Source organism: Carex rostrata, chromosome 11 (assembly GCF_964058835.1).
Source record: "Carex rostrata chromosome 11, lpCarRost1.2, whole genome shotgun sequence".
Taxonomy (NCBI): Eukaryota; Viridiplantae; Streptophyta; class Magnoliopsida; order Poales; family Cyperaceae; genus Carex; species Carex rostrata.
In genome coordinates, this window is record NC_135928.1 from 2,089,936 (window position 1) to 2,109,413 (window position 19,478).

The 19,478-nt window shown below is 33.4% G+C and overlaps 2 protein-coding genes across 4 annotated transcripts in view; both read right to left on the reverse strand.

Annotated features, from left to right (window-relative positions):
* Nucleotides 1-19,478, reverse strand: part of LOC144562170 (uncharacterized) — an 88,066-nt gene that overhangs the window by 11,532 nt on the left and 57,056 nt on the right. The window lies entirely within an intron of this gene.
* On the reverse strand, nt 2,265-12,208 carry LOC144562165 (phosphoribosylaminoimidazole carboxylase, putative / AIR carboxylase). 2 transcript variants are annotated; one of them, XM_078311333.1, is made up of 19 exons: nt 12,048-12,208; nt 11,907-11,965; nt 10,781-11,035; nt 9,937-10,152; nt 9,710-9,821; nt 9,084-9,146; nt 8,669-8,807; nt 8,075-8,130; nt 7,519-7,592; nt 7,065-7,212; nt 6,505-6,678; nt 5,920-6,007; nt 5,680-5,796; nt 5,380-5,477; nt 4,619-4,736; nt 4,400-4,494; nt 3,691-3,797; nt 2,967-3,080; nt 2,265-2,619 (listed from the first exon to the last, which is right to left on the reverse strand). In XM_078311333.1, the coding sequence occupies exons 3-18, from the start codon at nt 10,966-10,968 to the stop codon at nt 2,987-2,989; spliced, it is 1,887 nt and encodes a 628-aa protein (XP_078167459.1). In that variant the 5' UTR covers nt 10,969-11,035; nt 11,907-11,965; nt 12,048-12,208; the 3' UTR covers nt 2,265-2,619; nt 2,967-2,986. The 2 variants fall into 2 exon arrangements, with proteins under 2 accessions (XP_078167459.1, XP_078167460.1); XM_078311334.1 differs by lacking the exons at nt 11,907-11,965; nt 12,048-12,208 and adding an exon at nt 11,701-11,723.

The window sequence follows — 19,478 nt, forward strand, 5'->3', positions numbered from 1 at the left end:
CCAAATTTTATATTTTTTGGAATTTTTTTAGATAGGTACAAAATCACTGTTTTTGGATGGTCCAGATGCAGTGATTTTGTACCTATCTAAAAAAATAGTAAAAAAATTTCAAAAAATATAAAATTTGGTCTCTAAGCACATTTTAATATGTAGAACAAGATGAATGGTTCGGATCGACTGTTTGAACTTTGTAAATGGAGATAGAGACATGAGGTATGGTTGAGGCATAAAATCAATGGTGCATTTTAACCCTTCTCTATAAAAAAAAATAGTAAAAATGTTATAAAAAATGTAAAATTTGATCTCTAGATACATTTTTATATGGAAACTATGCATATTTATGAGTCAGATCAACTGTTTGAAATTTGAAATTTGAATATGAATTTAATCAACAATGAAACATTTTTTGTTAAATTATTCCTCCCATTCTACCGACCCAATACTTTTTAAATCCCAAGTTGAATTCTAGACGAAAGAATATCTATATTAAAATATTTAACATGTAAATCTTGATTGCTACAATTAGATAGAAATTAGAATAACTCTGCCTGTGTAGTTTTTACACAGCCTGTCCCAAACCCGAAAAATGGAGAGTTCATAATAGGCTTGGCGAGCCAGCGGTAAAAAAACAGTCTCTTTATGGAAATGACACCCTCATGAATTGGACAGGAGTAGTATTAGGATGGGTAACCTTCTGGGAAGTCCATGTGTTGCTGATTCCGGTTAGATTTCATTTCTAGACTATCTCAACTTGTTTGGAAATAAAGGCTTTGAAGAAGAAGAAGAGGTAGAAATTAGAATCCATGTACATTTATGAAATCACCTGTCTTCTACATTTCTCAATCCATGTGTGGGCGGGTGTTTGAAATTCAGCTGGAGCAGTCAACAAATTGTGCTCTTCATCAACTCAAAAAATCTATTAATTTCTGGAATAATTAAATCATGCAATTAGTCTAACACACACACCCGCCCCTCCATTAGCATATTAAATCACGTGCATAGTCCTAACCTATCATGATTAAACATGTGGTATCTATAACTGTTCAACAAAGATACATGGGTATGATATGATGGCCAAATGATGGTCAGAACCTTCCCTAGATCAGAGCAAGTACATAAGCTAGCAAAAGAGTCGGCAATGACAACTATAAAGGAGTGGAGCCAACCTATATCCAAACTTAGTTACCCATCTCATCTTGTGCACTAATAACGGCGTCGACTGTCCGAATGCAGACATGACCTGCTGGTAATAACCGTGGTGCACACGTTCTTGTGGTCATTAGCGAGTACACTCGATCTCCATGCATTTCACAGCACACGTTCTTGTGGTCACAACTCTTTCCATGATTATCAGTCAGTTCAAATCCGGACTTTAAACAGTCGGTTCAAATACGCTCAGTTCATGTTTAACCGGTAATCTGAGATAAAAAAAAATTAAAAAAATTGCTTGTTGCTTTTGATTAGGGATATAAATGAGCCGAGTTTGAACGAGTTATCTTCAACTCGTGCTCAGCTCATTTAATAAATGAGCAAATCAACTCGAGTTGGAATGTCAATAACGAGCTGTAAAGCCAACTCGAGTTCAGTTCATTACTAACTCGAGTTAGCTCACAACCCGTTTGACTAGTCAATTTTCTTAGTTATAGTTACATACTAGTAAGAGTTTATCTAAACAAAAACAATTAAAATGATTTAGTAAGAGTTTATCTAAACACAAACAATTCAAACATAATTAACCAGACAACTAACAAAATAAAAAATTTAAACAATATCTCAAGAATTATTTAAAAGGGCATGGGAATATTGTCATGAATTTTGAATAACTCGAATTGTTAATGAGCGAGTTAGAGTATGCTCAAACTCAACTTATTTATTAAATGAATCGGTCAACTCGATATGAAACTGACTCGAGTTGTAAATGAACGAGTTAAAGCAAGCAGTTAGCGAGCAAATTATGAGCGAGTCAAGAATTTGAGCAATTTTGTACGCCCTACTTTTGATGATTGTACATATAAAGTAGATAAATGGGGCTGAACAATCCGTTAGTTGTTCACAAGGGATGCACGCGTCAGGATCCAAAAAATAAAGATGCAATAAATTATGTTCTTTTGTATTTGATTATTCAAGAATACATTTTGTTTTATCAGATTCTATGGTCGAGGGCAATTAATAATATATTTCTCCTTTGGATACTAGACCTAATTACTTGTACATATTCATTTAACAGATGAGGCTGTCACATCGGGCCTAGCTTACAAACGAAATAACTGACAAGTTGTGAACCTTATGTGATGCAAGAGCAAACAAAGTGCCATTTGGAGCAAGAAAATAAATGGGTAAGAGACTAGGGACCATCCCAGGAGACTAGACAACGTGGAATGTATGCTCTTCTTCTACTTTCATGATTGCTAACTCCCGTGACTGTTGCAGGGTTCATACACAATTACAATTCGCCTCATCAGAGATGGTAATGGGTACAAGTACAACTGGCACATACTAACTAATCACCAAAAATGAGCAACTTCTATGCTCCATAAAATTTTGAATGTGCTAGAATAACATATTAACTTATAACAAAACTGCAAGGAAGCATAGTTGCGCTCCCACCGAGGACAGTTCCTAAACATCATTAAAAGTAAAAGATTATTTGCAATACAAAAACTCAAAGTGTATGAAATTTCCAAGTTGAAGCCAGAAAAATGAAGACCTCCTCACATATCAGTGATAAATAAAAGTAAAAGAAATGTTATTAATGGTCCTACATTATAGAAATTGTGAATCTAGAATAATAACCAAAAAGATAGTAAATATCTGTTGTACCACCCCCCCTGCCCCTCTACTAATTATTTAAAGGACTGAAGAAAATAAATATTGCTTATGGTTCTGTTTTCTATTATTATTTTATCTTAGCAAGGAAATTTGTATGAAATCATTCCAAACTTGAGTTGCAATTAATGAGAACTTACAAGTAGAAACGAAAAGATGGTCAAGCGTTCAAGTATCTCTCCCAACCTTCTACCTCAAGCCTTTCGGCCTTCAACAAAACAGTATCCTTTAGCTCTTGCTGATATTTTGTCACCCTGCCAGAAATAACAAGTATAAAAATTACCCTATAATTTAATCTAACTTGTGTCAAACATCCAAAAAGGAAAAATATACATTCTTTCAAATTATTAGTTAGAGGTTATTTTGCCCATGATGCTCCTAAACTATCTGGGTTTGTTCCACCGAGGCCCACCATTTATTGACAGTCTACAGGGGTTAGGTTCAACAGTTCAGATAGTTCAGGAAGGCAGGGACCAAACTATAGAAAATACAGCAAGTCCAAGGACCACCACAGGATCACCACATGGTCCACATACATACATATTCTCAAACAGCTGGGGACCAATCTAAGCAGATTCCCATGCCAAACAAAACTTGATAAAACATAAATTCATGACCTCTTCATTTTTAAATGAAAAGCTAACATAAACCTTAAATGCTTATTAGGTCCCCTTGTCTATCCGGTATATATTGATTAACCTGTCCACCAGTTTTGTAGCATTTATAATCCAGGAAATAGGTTGAACTCCTAATAGTTTATTAGTTTGGGAGCAAATTAGGACAAAGTATCAACATGTTAGTAACAAACCAAAAAAAGTGATTCTTCCTTTTATACAAAAATAGCAAAAACAAACAATGTCATACCTGTCCCATAGATCAGAATCTGTGGATGCCAGCATTCTAGCAGCTAAGAGACCTGCATTCGCCGCATTTCCAATTGCAACCGTTGCCACCGGAATCCCTTTTGGCATCTATTTCCAATTTTCAAAGATAAAAGAAGGGATATTAACTTTAAACTTCATTCTTGTTTCGTACCGAGAAGTTCGTAATTAGTTCTTTATCACCACAAGGTTAATCACCCAAATTGTATTTTATTTCAAGATAATATTAGGAAAATAGAAGGCTTTGAAAAAGAGTATTTAAATAAACATCCCTTTAAAAGTTTCCAATGGCAATTTAGTCCCTAAACCTCCTTGCATATCACATCCTCAGCCTAAAGGAAACAAAAAAAAAAACAAGTCTTCTCACCTGAACCTGACCAGCACCAAATTAATGCTAGTACTAAATGGAGTCTTACAGGTGGTGGTAAAAATTAGGATAAAGGGTCACATATTGCAAAGTCTGGCAAGTTATACTGCCATTGAATATGATATGCAAGGAACCACATTGGTACTTTAGATTAAGTTTTGTATAAATTCATTTTGGAAATAGGCCTGCTTTTTTGTTCGGCAGAATTATCAAAAAATTTTGTAGCTCTTTTCCAAAAGTTTACTCAGTACAAAAGCTAATACCATATACACACCATCCAGCTGGTATAAAAATCCTAGCTTCGAGTACTAATGTAAATGTAGACCTGAACAATGGATAAAAGTGAATCCATTCCGCTCAATGAAGAGGTTTTGACAGGTACCCCAATTACTGGTAAAGCAGTCAAGGAAGCCACCATTCCTGTCACCAATCTCATACAATAAACATCTAATCCACTCTGCTGTACCTTATGTTACCGAATGCACAAAAAAAGAAAAATATAAAAAATTGTTTGACTTTAAAGTTTAAACACAAAGAAGCTTACCTGGTAAATGTGCAGCTCCACCAGCCCCAGCAATAATAACCTGAATGCCCCTCTCTTTTGCGGATATTGCAAAAGAGTACATCCTCTCTGGTGTACGGTGTGCTGATACAATTGTTAGCTGCAAAATAATAAGAAAATTGCATAGCATAAAATTTGTTATAGGTATTCAGCAAGAAACTTCTGAGAAATCGTATAACAGAGCTTTCATTCACACCAATCGAGGTGCAATGAACTCTCTTTTGTGCAAACAAGCCCCACAGTACCATAATAAAGTCTCAACAACACTTCTTTGCCAGTAAACAAATATTATTTCAAAACTTGCCTTGTTTGCCCAATTAAGCTGCAATTCAGCCCTTTTCCCCCCTTGCTGAAGACTTCATTTTTGCTATGTTTTTGTAATAACTACTTAATTAAGCTGCAGACTATGCACCATTTTTATTGATAAATGCCTCATCGGCACAATTAAGCGAAGATTCAATTGTTATTTGCAATTTACTCAAATTTAGCTCAGTTGAATTGCAGCAAGTCATGATTAGAGTCATTTAACCCATATTTTTGCACTAAAGCATCAATTTCCCTCAGTACAGAATCAAGTGCCGAAAGAACTCTAGGAACAAAGTATAGAATAATGTGGTTATTCAAAAGTGGACAAGCCAATACTTGTACATACTGGACACATATACAACAGAAGCAGGATGTAGAAATTATGCTAATCTTTGTGACAGAAAGCACCTCTAGAATTATCAAATGAATAGCAATACCTCAAAGGATATCCCAAATGAGGTTAGAATCTCTGCAGCATCTTTCATTACTGGGAGGTCAGAATCTGAGCCCATTATTATTGCAACACGTGGAGTAGCTATAAAAGATTTTTTTTAATTGTACATCATAATTAGATACTTGTAGGTACATAAAAACTTTAGAGGCCCTTTGTGAAAAGCAATTGTAAAAAGAATATAGTAGTTGCAACTGACATAAATATAGGTTTGACTATGCAATGCAATGTTTTCTAAGAAGACAAGAATAATGAAAAGATCAAGTTATATAAATATATCACTTACCAGTTCGCTTTTCTACAGTTGCATCTTTTTGCAACAGTGAGCTTAGACGTGATTTTACAACACTCTTAGAAGGGCCAACAATTGTTACATGGCCCATCTTCCTTTGTTTCCTCATTTCTAAAGACAACAATCAAAAATCAGTTTCTTCATTTTTTAAAAGAAGATTCAATTGCGATAATGAAAGAACAAACAAAGATATAGTTGACATGTAATAAAAGTTCATACTGAATATTTACTGACCTGGTTTATCGTACCAATGCACAGTGGCACCAGGAATGTTCAATGCCCTTCCTATTAGTTCGTTGGCTAGCTTAAACCCCTCTTCCCCCTTGAAGAAAGAAAAAGAAAAGGCTTTATAGAGACTGCACTTTTTAACGTTATAATCTACAGGGATAAGCTTCCGCACTCAAATGAACAGATAAATTTGTTCAAAGATATCTGGTACAACCACTACACATGGACAATGTTATTGATAGTTTAGGTTAGTTATCTAACAAACTACACCATAATCAAGATCTTATATTCTGCTCTCAATTTCTCCAAGTGCCCCCAAATTTTCTTCTCTTCCTTATTCACAGAAGGATAAACTGACGGGGGTAGTTTGGAAACTAAATTCAGAATGTAAGATACAGAAGATATTTGCATATGTTTTGTTGGGTTATAATGATATTTCCTGTTTTTGTATAAATATGCATTGCAACTTTCCCTTGCAAAGATGCATACGAATTTTGACATTTTCTCAGTGCACACATAAACCTGTCACCAAGATGCAATTATGATCATCATTTTAAGTTTCAAATAATGCAAGAGAGTAGGAGGTCTGACATCAGCTTCGCCAAGAATGTTGTACATAATAGCCGCAGGGGTCTTGAGAGAAGGGTCCCCCAGAGGTAGGCCAAGAATAGCCCGCAAGTGCTGCTCGTATTGGGAAGTATAGCATGACTCTATCGTGTGGTGCCCACTGTTATGAGGCCTTGGTGCTACCTCATTCAACAATACCTATTCAAGTCACAGATAAAAAAAAGTTCATGTTAAAGAGTTGCACATCTTGATCATTTTTTATGCTACAGAGTTGCACATCTTAACCCAATAATTAAAAAATTATGGAACAATTTTGCCACGATAAAACCCAAGTACAGAATTAGGCGTTATGTTACCCTCACAAAAAGGTTCTAAAATAAAAGGATAATCTAAAGGGCAAAAAAGCTGTGGTCACAATCAACCATACTGAAGCTACCATTGCAAATGTGGTCAAAAACAACAGTAATAAGGTTACCATGATAGGCCTGATACTGGTAGCCCTTTATCTGTTGAACCTTAGTATTCTGGTACCAAAAATAGGTATGGAAATCCTTAAAATAGAATGCACATTTCTTGAAACAAACCTTGCCATCTTGTGTTAAGAACAACTCAACGGCAAAAACACCTGCACCTTCTAATGACCCAACAGCTTTTTGAGCAATGCTAATAGCTAACTTCTTTGCTTTATCCAGAATGTCAGCTGGAGCTTCAACCACATGGCAAATATTGTCCCTAAAAGGATTAAACCAGTAGGATGTTTAATCTTGTACGCCTTGATATGAACAGGTTTTGATGTCTCACTTCACTCAAGATAAGAAAAAGATGAAAAAAAAAAAAAGGAATTCAATATTTGAAATTAAAGTTATCAAGAAGTAGCCTGCCGGAAACAGATACAAGAGGTACAGTATGGACCTTGCCCATATTGCCCATACAACATACATTTCATACCATTTTTAAAGCATGAGAGGAAGGATCCCTCAACAGTCCAGGCAAGTTAAAGTTACTGATCTGGTACAGGTACTGCTACTAAACTCTTACTTGTGAACAGTTTCAACCACAGGATAGCATAGTGTTGAACCATCTCTGCTCCGTGCCACTATTACTGAAAGCTCCTGAACGTACAAAGAAAAGGTAAAATACAATCAATCATATTCATTTCTACTACTTTCAAGAATAAAATCGTAGAATCTACACAATTGTAACAAACATAGCATTAGTCATTGTGCAATTTGGACTAATATTTAGTATGGAAATAAGTCTTGGATGTGATGCAGTTTTGCCAACATACAACAACTTAAATATGTATAACCAGGTACACCAAAATGACTTTTCTTTGGGCTTTATTTTCTCACTATTATGATGTGATTGTACAATGAAATATATTGCAAAACTGAGGAGCTGATACCATAACCTCAATTACCAAACTATTTAGAAACAGCAATGGTTGAACATGCTAACATGCTTTTCAGCAATGTCAAATCCAGTCACAAGTCAGGGAGATACTGTTACAATATAATAGGCTACAATTGAATATATTTAATAAGTCGGATGTTTTGTAAAGACAAAGATCACTCAAAAGAGAGCAACAAGAAACCTTAACAAAGGGTGTCCATTTCTCAACATATAAACCGTGCTCAAAGCCTCCTAAGGCTGCAGACAAAAAAAGAAAATTAGAAAACTACAAGAAATAAAAAAGACCGGTTACGAACCTTATTATGAAAATATTTATTAGGGTAGCAGGTTTTAACGCAAGTATGCCATGGTATGTTTGGCCATTTTTTTTACCATGGGTCCAAGTACTCTCCACCAGTACTGGTTTTGATCTCATAATAAATGGTTGGCCCCAAAGATTATCTGATGAAACCCACTCTTTCCATTTGAAATAACGTTCTTTATTTGCTCCATGATGATCAATTAAAATTAAAGCTATTTCACAGTTCAATTTTTACTTAAAAACTTCAGCATATGAATAACAACATTAAAGAAGCAAGTACCCAAAACCAGCATCATGCTATAATAGTAATGACATGTATCAGACAAATCACAATATGCTTCCTTTGAATCAGTAAGTACTTGTAGGCTTTAATGATTTAATTTCAAAAGTACCCAATTTTGCCCTCAAATCTGATGTACAATATATGGTATTATCTGGCTGGTACCATACAATATAACTTGTGCAGATATTTACAATTCACAACAGAAGGAAGATCATCCTTTCTATGAACCACGGCATTGCCTCTTCCATCATATGCTAGCCTCTTACTTTTTATCATTAAAGGGTACCCAAATAATTCACCAGCTCTTTCTACACTAACTAAATTATCGATCTGTTCAGAAAAAGAAGCAAAATGAGATTGATAATACAAAAAAAAAAGGTTCACAGTTTTTCGATTGTTCCACTATAAAATTACAAACTTACCAATTTCAGTTCATTAAACATCATTTTAAAAACTTGAAAAATGAAAACACAAATCTGTACTATAGAAGACCTTTTGGAAAATTTGTAGATTATGTAAGAATACACTGATACTTACATTTTTTGTGGAGATATGAGTATGAATGAAGCAATTTCCTTAAAAGGCTACTTAAGCTATAAAAGTTACCTCCACAAAATCAGGAAGTGGGATGTCATGCTGAGAAAAATGAACCTTTTGCGAGTACTTGTCCTGAAACAAAAGTTTCAATTGAATAATTCAAATTAAATTTCAGTATAATTTAAGGTTGTAAAGTTGTAGCAACATATTAGTACTGAATATCAGTTAAGTAAGGACTGGTATATCACTAAACCAACCAGTGCAATATCCTTTATTCACCTCAAGAATTGCAATGGTGGTTGAATCTGTCAGCACTGGCCTTAAAGTACAATACAAGAACGGTTTAGTACCAAATCCTAAAAGTGGAATAAACCTATGGAGTTGGCCCAACTAATCCCCCAATTGGAACTTTGTGTCTACCGTCAGCCATAGACAATCAACCCTTGTTCAATTAACCCCCAATAGCATACATAACTTGCATTCAAATTAAGACAGCTTAGCCACAATGTACCCTCAATTTTGCAATTAAAAACAAAACTAGCCAAGAAAAGGTTAAGATATAAGAAAGGGATAATGTTATCCTAAAATGTATTATGCTGATCCTTGGTTCTTTTCTACAGAAAAAAACAAGAAGAAAAAGAGAGAAACAATGAATTTGTATAAATGGGTATATAAATATGAATAAAAGAAGTTACTTGAATTATGCGAATGGTAGAAGCTTTAGGTTGACAATCAATCCCTTGTTGCTCCAGTTTCTCCAGTGCAATTGCATCCACATGTTCTATCTCGACTGTCAATACCCCACACCTTCGCAACAAGCATAAAGAAACTTTATTGCATAATATACTAACAATTGTTACCGTCCCCAATTACATCTGACTGGTCACATCTGCTTTAGAGATAAAACAGATTTTCAACTGACCTTTTTGCAAACTCACACACAGATTGACCGTCATTAAAGTTGCCGACCACATGCTGGTATGAAAGAGAACTTGCTGGGCAGTTCTCCATGGGGTCCAACGTCACAATTTTGAGCGCCATCTTGCTTCCAGCTTGGCACAGCATCCACCCTAACTGCCCCCCACCAAGTACCCCAATTGTCGTCTCTGACACCCCGTGTATCACCGCCATTTTTTGTCTAAACATAGAATTCAATAGTGGTATTTTTAATTAAAAATATCTTCTTTATATTGTGCAGATGGCAAAAATCATCGGCCAGACTGAATCTGGCAGGAACAATTGTCAGCCCCAAGTCTTGATTCAAATTAAACCTAAACCCCCACCAAGACCCTACACTTAACATACAACCATAACTTTAAATTGAAACCTTCTTAACCATAAATTCATGCTTAAGTAGAAAAGCCCAGAGAACAATGGCACCGGTGAATGTTCAAAAGGCACCTAGGCATGTGCATGACAACACTAATACTATACAAAGGGGTGAAATTACTCCATAAGCTATTAGTCATATGGTGGACAAACAAATGAAATAAAGACCATTAGCTCTTCGACAAAAAAAAAAACATGCAGCATCTTTTTTAAAACTATGGATCTAACAATTTCAACCAAACATGCACATAGAAGTATGAAAATCACTACTATAGACACATGCACGAACGAAATACACGAAATACAGTAAAAATGTGTGTGCCTGATAAGTGTTTGAACTTTGAAATAAAGCCCAAAAACAAGGTATGTAGTTCATAACCCTTTTCCAATAATAATTCACACTAAATCAAAAGGAAAAAAAAAAAATTTGGGCTTACGGCTCAAAATTCTCTTGCATCGACGAATTTACACATACAATTCTTCTCACCGAAGAAGATTCTGAAGCCGTCAAACTACTATTGCTTTGCAAAACCGGGGGAAGAAAGAGGGAGGTTTTGGGGGCACAAACAATTTTGGAGCGGGCATGATAAGCACAATTTGTGGCTGGATTATATTTTAGAAACATCTTTTATTGAAATTTTGCGCCAAAATGATAAAAATCCCACTTAAGCGGGCAGTTGCAGCAAGTGGCACTTGGAAAGAGAACAAAAAAAAAAATCAAACATTAGGCAATCTAATTTGGTTACATATGCATAGAGATTAATTAGAGAACAATGTGTTAATTTGACTTAATTATACTTTTGTATTTGGTATCTTATTGAGCCAAATACAAATTGAAATCAATAAACTACCAAACTGGACCACTTTAAGGAGTTGTTTCTAACAGGTTTTGCAAACACCTTGCATATATCAGCATTGTCGGAAACAGTTCCCAAGATAATTCTAATTTTGTCAAGTGACAATTCCCAAATCAAAATTTAGGAACAATATACAGCTCACTGTAGGCAGTGGCGAGGCTAGGAATTCAATCAAGGGTAGGCAAGCATAACTATATAAATAGTTGTAAAAAAAAAAATTAACATAAATGAACATCAAAGGTTAAGTCAAAAGTTTATAACAAATATTGTTTTACATATCAAAAAACAAGAAATATATTAATGCTACAAAATCAAGTCAAGAGCTTGATGACACCAGTCAGGGGTTCCACAAAACAAGGGGCCAATGTAATCAGTTCAAACTTTGTAAGTGTAAACAATTGGCCATTGCTGAAGTATACCATGAAGAATCAATACTGTACAAAATAGGCAACTACAAAAGTTTCTTTTGTTCCAGATAGCATAAAGAAATTGAATTGTACCTATGGATTGATTCTGGCTCTTCCAAGGGTATACCTAGATCAGTCAGGGGTTCCACAAAACAAGGGGCCAATGTAATCAGTTCAAACTTTGTAAGTGTAAACAATTGGCCATTGCTGAAGTATACCATGAAGAATCAATACTGTACAAAATAGGCAACTACAAAAGTTTCTTTTGTTCCAGATAGCATAAAGAAATTGAATTGTACCTATGGATTGATTCTGGCTCTTCCAAGGGTATACCTAGATTGACTTGCAGTGATGCTATCTGTCAATTAAATTTACACAAAAATTCATTTTCAAACCAAGAATAAGCAAATCAAAGTACACAATTGAAAACTCCTACGTACTCTAGTGAAGAAAACCGAAAACCAGATTGAGGCGCAGGAGAGAGCGGCTGAGGCGCAGGAAAGAGCGGTTGAGGAGCCGAGCGGCTGAGGCGTGAGAGACGCGCACCGTGCGGCTGAGTGGATTATTTCCTTCTTCTTTTCCTTCGCGCAGGAGAGGCGCACAGAATTTCTTTCTTCTTTTCCTTCGCGTAGGTTTGAGTTTTGGGCTGGGTAGAAAGATTTAGAAACTGGGTAGGCAAGCCCATAATAAAAGCCCGGTCAAAAAAATAAATAAATAAACTTAGGAGGCGGCACTTGCCTCCGAATTTTTTATTAATAGAAATAAAATAAATAAAATATTTAAAAAGAACACTACCGTTGAGTTTTGTCGAAAACTAAGTAGACCGGGTCCTGTAAACCCGTCCCACCGGACGGGTCCAATTGACCCGTCCCGGTTAATCCGTATTAGCCGTTAACTAACATCACGGAAGAAAAAAAAAAAAAATTTCCCGGACGGGTTTAAGCATCCCGTCCCGAGTCTGTAAAAAAAAAAAAAAACAAAAAAAACAAAAAAATTCCGGACGGGTTTCAGCATCCCGTCCCAAGTCTGTAAAAAAAAAAAAAAAAAAAAAATCTGGACGGGATAAGTAAACCCGTCCAGAATTTGAAATATTATATTTATATTATATTATTATATTATATTATATTATATTATATTATTATATTATATTATATTATATTATTATATTATATTATATTATATGATATTATATTATATTATATTATATTATATTATATTATATTATATTATTATATTATATTATATTATGATTTTATATATATTATATTTTTTTGTTTTTTATATTATATTATTATATTAATATACTTATATATATATTATATTATGAATAGAACTAGTTTAGTTGTGCTTAAGTTCACCAAAGTGTTTGGTGAGCTTAACTCCAAAACTTATTAAATCGTTTTCAAATGACGAATCCAAACCGTTAGAACCTGCCTATCTTGCGAGTGATGCATCTACGTGTGAAAATTTTAAACGTTCAAATTAATTTAGTATAAAGTCAAGCGGTAAGAAAACGTTGAAAAAATAAATGCACTAAAATTAATTTATTAATCTTTTAATCTTGACCGATTGACTTTATACTAAATTAATTCGAATGTTTAAAATCATAATATAATAATATAATAATATAATATAAAAAACAAAAAAATATAATATATATAAAATCATAATATAATATAATAATATAATATAATATAATATAATATAATATAATAATATAATATAATATAATATAATATAATATAATAATATAATATAATATAATATAATATAATATAATATAATAATATAATATAATATAATATAATATAATATAATAATATAATATAAATATAATATTTCAAATTCTGGACGGGTTTATTTATCCCGTCCAGATTTTTTTTTTTTTTTTTTTTTTTTACAGACTTGGGACGGGATGCTGAAACCCGTCCGGAATTTTTTTGTTTTTTTTTTTTTTTTTTTTTACAGACTCGGGACGGGATGCTTAAACCCGTCCGGGAAATTTTTTTTTTTTTTTTTCCGTGATGTTAGTTAACGGTTAATACGGATTAACCGGGACGGGTCAATTGGACCCGTCCGGTGGGACGGGTTTACAGGACCCGGTCTACTTAGTTTTCGACAAAACTCAACAGTGGTGTTCTTTTTAAATATTTTATTTATTTTATTTCTATTAATAAAAAATTCGGGCACTTGCCTACCAGTGCCTACCCCCTGTGAAGTACTAAACTCGCCTCTGACTGTAGGTGACTACTCGATTAAACTTCAACAAAGAACAGAGATAATGAAGTTATAACAAGGTAGATCTCGAGAAGTGGCCGCAATGCTTGTGTCGGACTGCAGGGGAGATGGAGGCGCACCCTCTGTGAATGGAATGAGAATGCGGCGGCAGCGCGAGCCGACTGGAGTGCAGACTGAAAGAGAGATTTGGGCGAGAGAGGGAATTTGGGAGGGAAGATGAAAAAAAAAAAAAGTTAGGATGAGATAGAAAAAAAAAATTGAAGGCAGTGGGAATAGGAAAAAAAGTTGGAGGCAATGGGAGATGAAAAAATTGGAAGACCTATTCACAAACCCATATGCTCTGAGATAACATAATATTTCTGTTTAGATCAGAGCTGTCTGATTATTATTACGCACGAATATCAAAAGAACACGTACGTTACTGAGTAAGGCTCGGGTGCTATGGATAGAATAAGATTATCCGTGCTACGGCTTCAAAAACTTATTGTATAAATTTCAAACTTCAATTTAAGTAGCTCAATAAATTGGTTATATAATAAGCTTGTAGAATATTAATTTTTACTATTTTTATTTATGAAAAATGACAAAAAATAGCCTAAAATATTAATTATTTTATTTTATTTTTAGGCCATCTTTCATAAATCATAAAAAATAGTAAAAGAATTTCAAAAATAGAAAAAATTAGTATTCTACAAGCTTATTATATAACCAATTTATTGAGTTACTTAAATCGAAGTTTGAAGTTTATACGATAAGTTTTTGAAGCCGTAACATGGATAACCTTATGCTATCCATAGCACCAAGCCTTACTCTACATTACTTAGGGCCGGATCCAAGGGTGGATTTATGTATAGATCAGGGGGTGCTAAGCCACCCTATGATTTTAAAATTCTTAATTATGTATATTAAACTTTAGTTAAACTTTTGAGTTTTTTGAACTTTTATATAGTCTAGCACCCCTCATAAAATAACAAATGTTTGTTAGTAGTCTAGTGATTTGAGTTCTAGTTGTTATGTGTGAGGTCATGGGTTCAATTCCCACTAGCCACATTTTTTTAAATTTTTTTCATATATTATATTGGCAAAGGCTTCTATGGACATAAGGACCTATTTGTAAAATGAACATATTTTTATTTTCAAAGTTCAAACAGTCGATCTGAACCGTTCATCTTGTTCTCCATAATAATATGTGCTTGGATACCAAATTTTACATTTTTCTGATTTTTTTTACTATTTATTAAGATGGGTACAAAAAATATCAAATTAAGACCATTGAATTTTGTACCCATCTTAATAAATAGTAAAAAAATTCATAAAAATATAAAATTTGGTCTCCAAGCACATATTAATATGGAGAACAAGATGAACGGTTCGGATCGATTGTTTGAACTTTGAAAATAAAAATATGTTCATTTTACAAATAGGTCCTTATGTCCATAGAAGCATCACTCTATTATATTTTATAGATTAGCCCCTCCTATTTACATTTTCTAGTTCCGCCCCTGGCCGGATCTAAACAGAAATTTTATGTTACCTCATATAATAGGGACTCTCTAGTCTCTACCATAACTATTCAAATGATTAAATCAGGACCGTTCTTTACTTATCGGATGGCATGGAAATTTTGATATTTATTATTACCTAAAAAATTCAAAAAATATATTATTATTTTTTTTACATGGCCTTTGACCAAATAATACTTCCTCTTCAAATTTTGAAAACATTTTCAGACCGTTCGTTTTCACACATAAAATCAACGGTCGATCTATAATGAAATCATTCCAAATCTATTTTAAAATGATCAAGGGAGAACATTGAACGTAACCAACATAAACATTCAAAAAAAATTATTATGTATGAACTTCGATCCAACATGAAGTGTTATAGCCATACGGTGATCCAATTTTCGATCAAATAGCTGGATGGGTAAATAAAACTAAAATTTGATCAAACTTGGGTGCAAGACAATAAATACAATGCTCTTTAATTTAAACGATTCCCATCTACCAACAAACGGACATATTCCCGTGTGTATTCATTAACTCACGAAACAAGAGTTTATATTTCCTGTTCATGCATAGAAGATGTGAGTCATACATATAACATGCTTGTAATGCTATATAATTTAATGTGTCAAAATCATTTAATTAAGCAATAAACATGTTATAAAATTAATTATTGTATAAATTTTATTAATATAATTTTCATCACCAAAATATTTTTTAAAATTGAAGTAGAATTTGCAACACTGGCCAACGTAGTCCCCCATTTGGTTATAAAAACCGCTAAAAACATATTTTTTTTAAACTTTTTCATATTATTTGTAAAATTGTAAATAGTTCTATAATACAAGTTATAATTGTAAATAGTTCCACCTCCAAGTTATTAAATCTTTTTTCAGGGTTTAATTGTAAAAGAGGATGTTGCATCTGTAATATGTTCATACTGACGTTTTGATTTGCTCATTATTTTCTTGCTTCATTTTTTCAAATCTTTCTTGCAATGCCTTGTACTTCAAGAGGGGGATCAATGCCATCTCTATGCCATCCCAAATCAGGTCACTTAATATTTTCAAGTTTTACTGTAAGTCAACTTTAAAATCTGATTGCAAATGTAAATCTTCACTTATCTGTAACGAGTGATGCTATGATACTATGCATAGCATGGATTGGTTCATACTATGAATCAATACATCTGTTTTCAAAATCCAAAAAGTGTTTTAAGCTGTTTCATATTATAATTTGTTTTACTATTTTTTTACTATTTTTCTAGATAGGTATGAATGTGTTCTTCAACTAGAATTTAAATTGGTATACAAGAGGCGCTCTCTCGAATAAAGTTCAGCTTCTATATCTCTCTCACACACTATTTTCCTCAGTCTCTAATCTCTGTCCTTTTTGGCATTCTGTGAATTGTGAAGATGATGTGATAATGCTAAGAATTTGTGCAATTTTATCCCTTTTTTACAAAATTGGCTCCTTGTCTTGCTTATCCATTTATGCTTGCTAAATTTATGATAAACTTTTTTTAAATTTCAGTGAGATATTGTGTGGTGAGGTGATTGGTTGATACGAATTTCAGCGAGACATAAGGGAAATATCTCATTATATCAGTCCATTAATGTGCCATAAAATTTGTCCTACTGTGCTCGCACCATTAATGTACCAGTAAATAGTGTTCTTTGGTGAGATCGAATCACCCGCTCTCAGGGGAGACAGAAAATTCCTGCTCCCAGAATCACTGTTGGTGGACCTCCATTTTAAAAAGTAACAGTAACCGGCCTCCTTTAACAGTGACCGATTCCACCCACAGTGACTGGGAGGGCAGAATTTTTCTGCACTCGGGGTGCAGTTGATCTGTTTCCTCCTTCGGTATAGTGGCCATATTGATACACTTCAGTAAAAATATTATTGTATTTTTTATTTATAAAATTTGACATAGTTCAAATTATTTTTGAAACACCTTTGATAATGGTTTATCTTATAAGCTCTCTTTTTGTAGTTGTCTGACAACAAGTGGCGGTTACTACATGGTCATGGCTGCACCAGTAATTGTGGCAGATAACATGTAACATGAATTATCTATTAATTGTGTGTTCTTTACAGAATTAGATAAGATTTAACGAACAATGCAGTAATTTAAATTAATTAACCGGCGCCACTTATTGTAATATATTTTTTGTTCAGTTTGGTGAATTAATTGCGTATCTCAAATATTCTGAAAATTTTAATTTAAAATCCCAATGCTTAAGTTTGAAAACTAAAGTTTTTTTTACACTGATAATTCATAGGATGTGAACAATATTAAGTAGGATGTGATTTAAAATTTTAAGATTCTACAATTTAAGTTTCCGAATTATTTGTGTACGTATCTCATTTACTTTTTAAGTAGGATGTGAGCAAATTATAATTTTTTTATGCGTTTATATGCAAAATTTATAATTTTTTGAGTTTATTTAGTATCAAGTAAAGCGATCAAATGTAAGAGTTTTTAAGTTAATTTTAATACATTCATTTTTCAACATTTTTGACCACTTGATTTGATACCAAAATAACTCGAAAGTATACAAAATTAACATGTAAACATTCATATAGTAAATCGGTTTGAACATTTTATATTTATCATTTGAAGTCTATTTGATAAATTTTAAAAATGATGTCATATGACACCAATGTCATACAAGACAAACTCTGTTATAAAATAATATGATATCATGCAACCCAACTATGTTTGAAATTAAGAAAAACTCTGTTATAAAATAATATGATATCATGCAATCCAACTCTGTTTCTAATTATAACAAATTCGCTTACTTCAATTTAGTTTTTCAGTCTCTGTCACTAATATGCACATAATATATTTCTTTTTGCCTAATATATATCACAACTCATAATTCGGTTATTACAAATTAAATATATATATATATATTTTAGTAAAAATTAAAGATCAAATCATCAAATCATTTAATATTATAAGAAACTTTTTATTTGATTTTCGATTTTGCTACTTCTCACGTTAATAATATTGTCTTTATCACTAAATTAACATTTTTTCTGTTAATATATTTATTCTTTGTAAATAAACCTCATATTTTTTTAATAAAAGATATTGTCTGCTATAAATAAATTTTTTTTATCTTATCTTTTCAATTATCAATATAAATATTCATTTAGTGATCATAGTAACAAGACTCGTGATTTATTCTCATTTAATTCGTTTATTTTTTACATTTTCGAACCGAACTCTCAATAAAATGGAAAAAAACATATAATATGCTTTATTCGCGAATAAAACGTGAATCACGAATTATTCGCGAGAAAAACCCGAAAAAAACGTCAATCTTTTTTTTTGCTGGGGTTTGTGATACGTGTTATCCCTCGAGTTGGGCTCGTGTATTGGGTGTAAGGTATTCGGACTCTGACCTATGATACCTTGTGTGTGCATGTAAGGTTGTGAACCCCCATTACATGCTCAGCTTTGGGCCTTATATAGATCGGGGCTCAGCTGTCGCATAGCGCACCGATCTGGGGCTTGACAATTTTGTCTGGCGAAATAGACAGTATGGAGCTTGCCACAGAGATCACTCTATGTGAGTGACCTCGAGTTGGGCTAGGTTGTCTTGAGTCGGGCCAGGCCGTCTCGAAATCGAAGGCCTGTACAACCTTAGGTGTTCCTAACAGGCTTGTGCGTGCTTTTATGGGCCCTGACCCTTATCCTTGCTTGCTTGGTCGTCATGCTTTTGGGCCTAAGGCCTAGGGTCCTATCAGTTTGTTTTGGAGATTTTTTTTTTTGCTAACTTATTCTATCGAATTATTTCTAAATTATATCCGAATTACGAATTTTTGAATCCATCAAATTGAACTCGAACTTTTCGTTTGTCACTATGTTAGTGACCCTACTAACTATTAAAAATATAATTCAACAATATGCGGACGCATTTTGTATGAACTACTCAAACTTACAGGGTTATTGGTCACTCATAATCTCGAACGCCAAGGTCAGAAAACTGAACAGAGGAGTCTCCGAGACGGAAACAACTATTACAACCTATGTTGCATGGATACGGATACGGGTATCGTATCAGATACGATACGGATACGGCGATACGGTAATTTTTAAAAATCTAGGATACG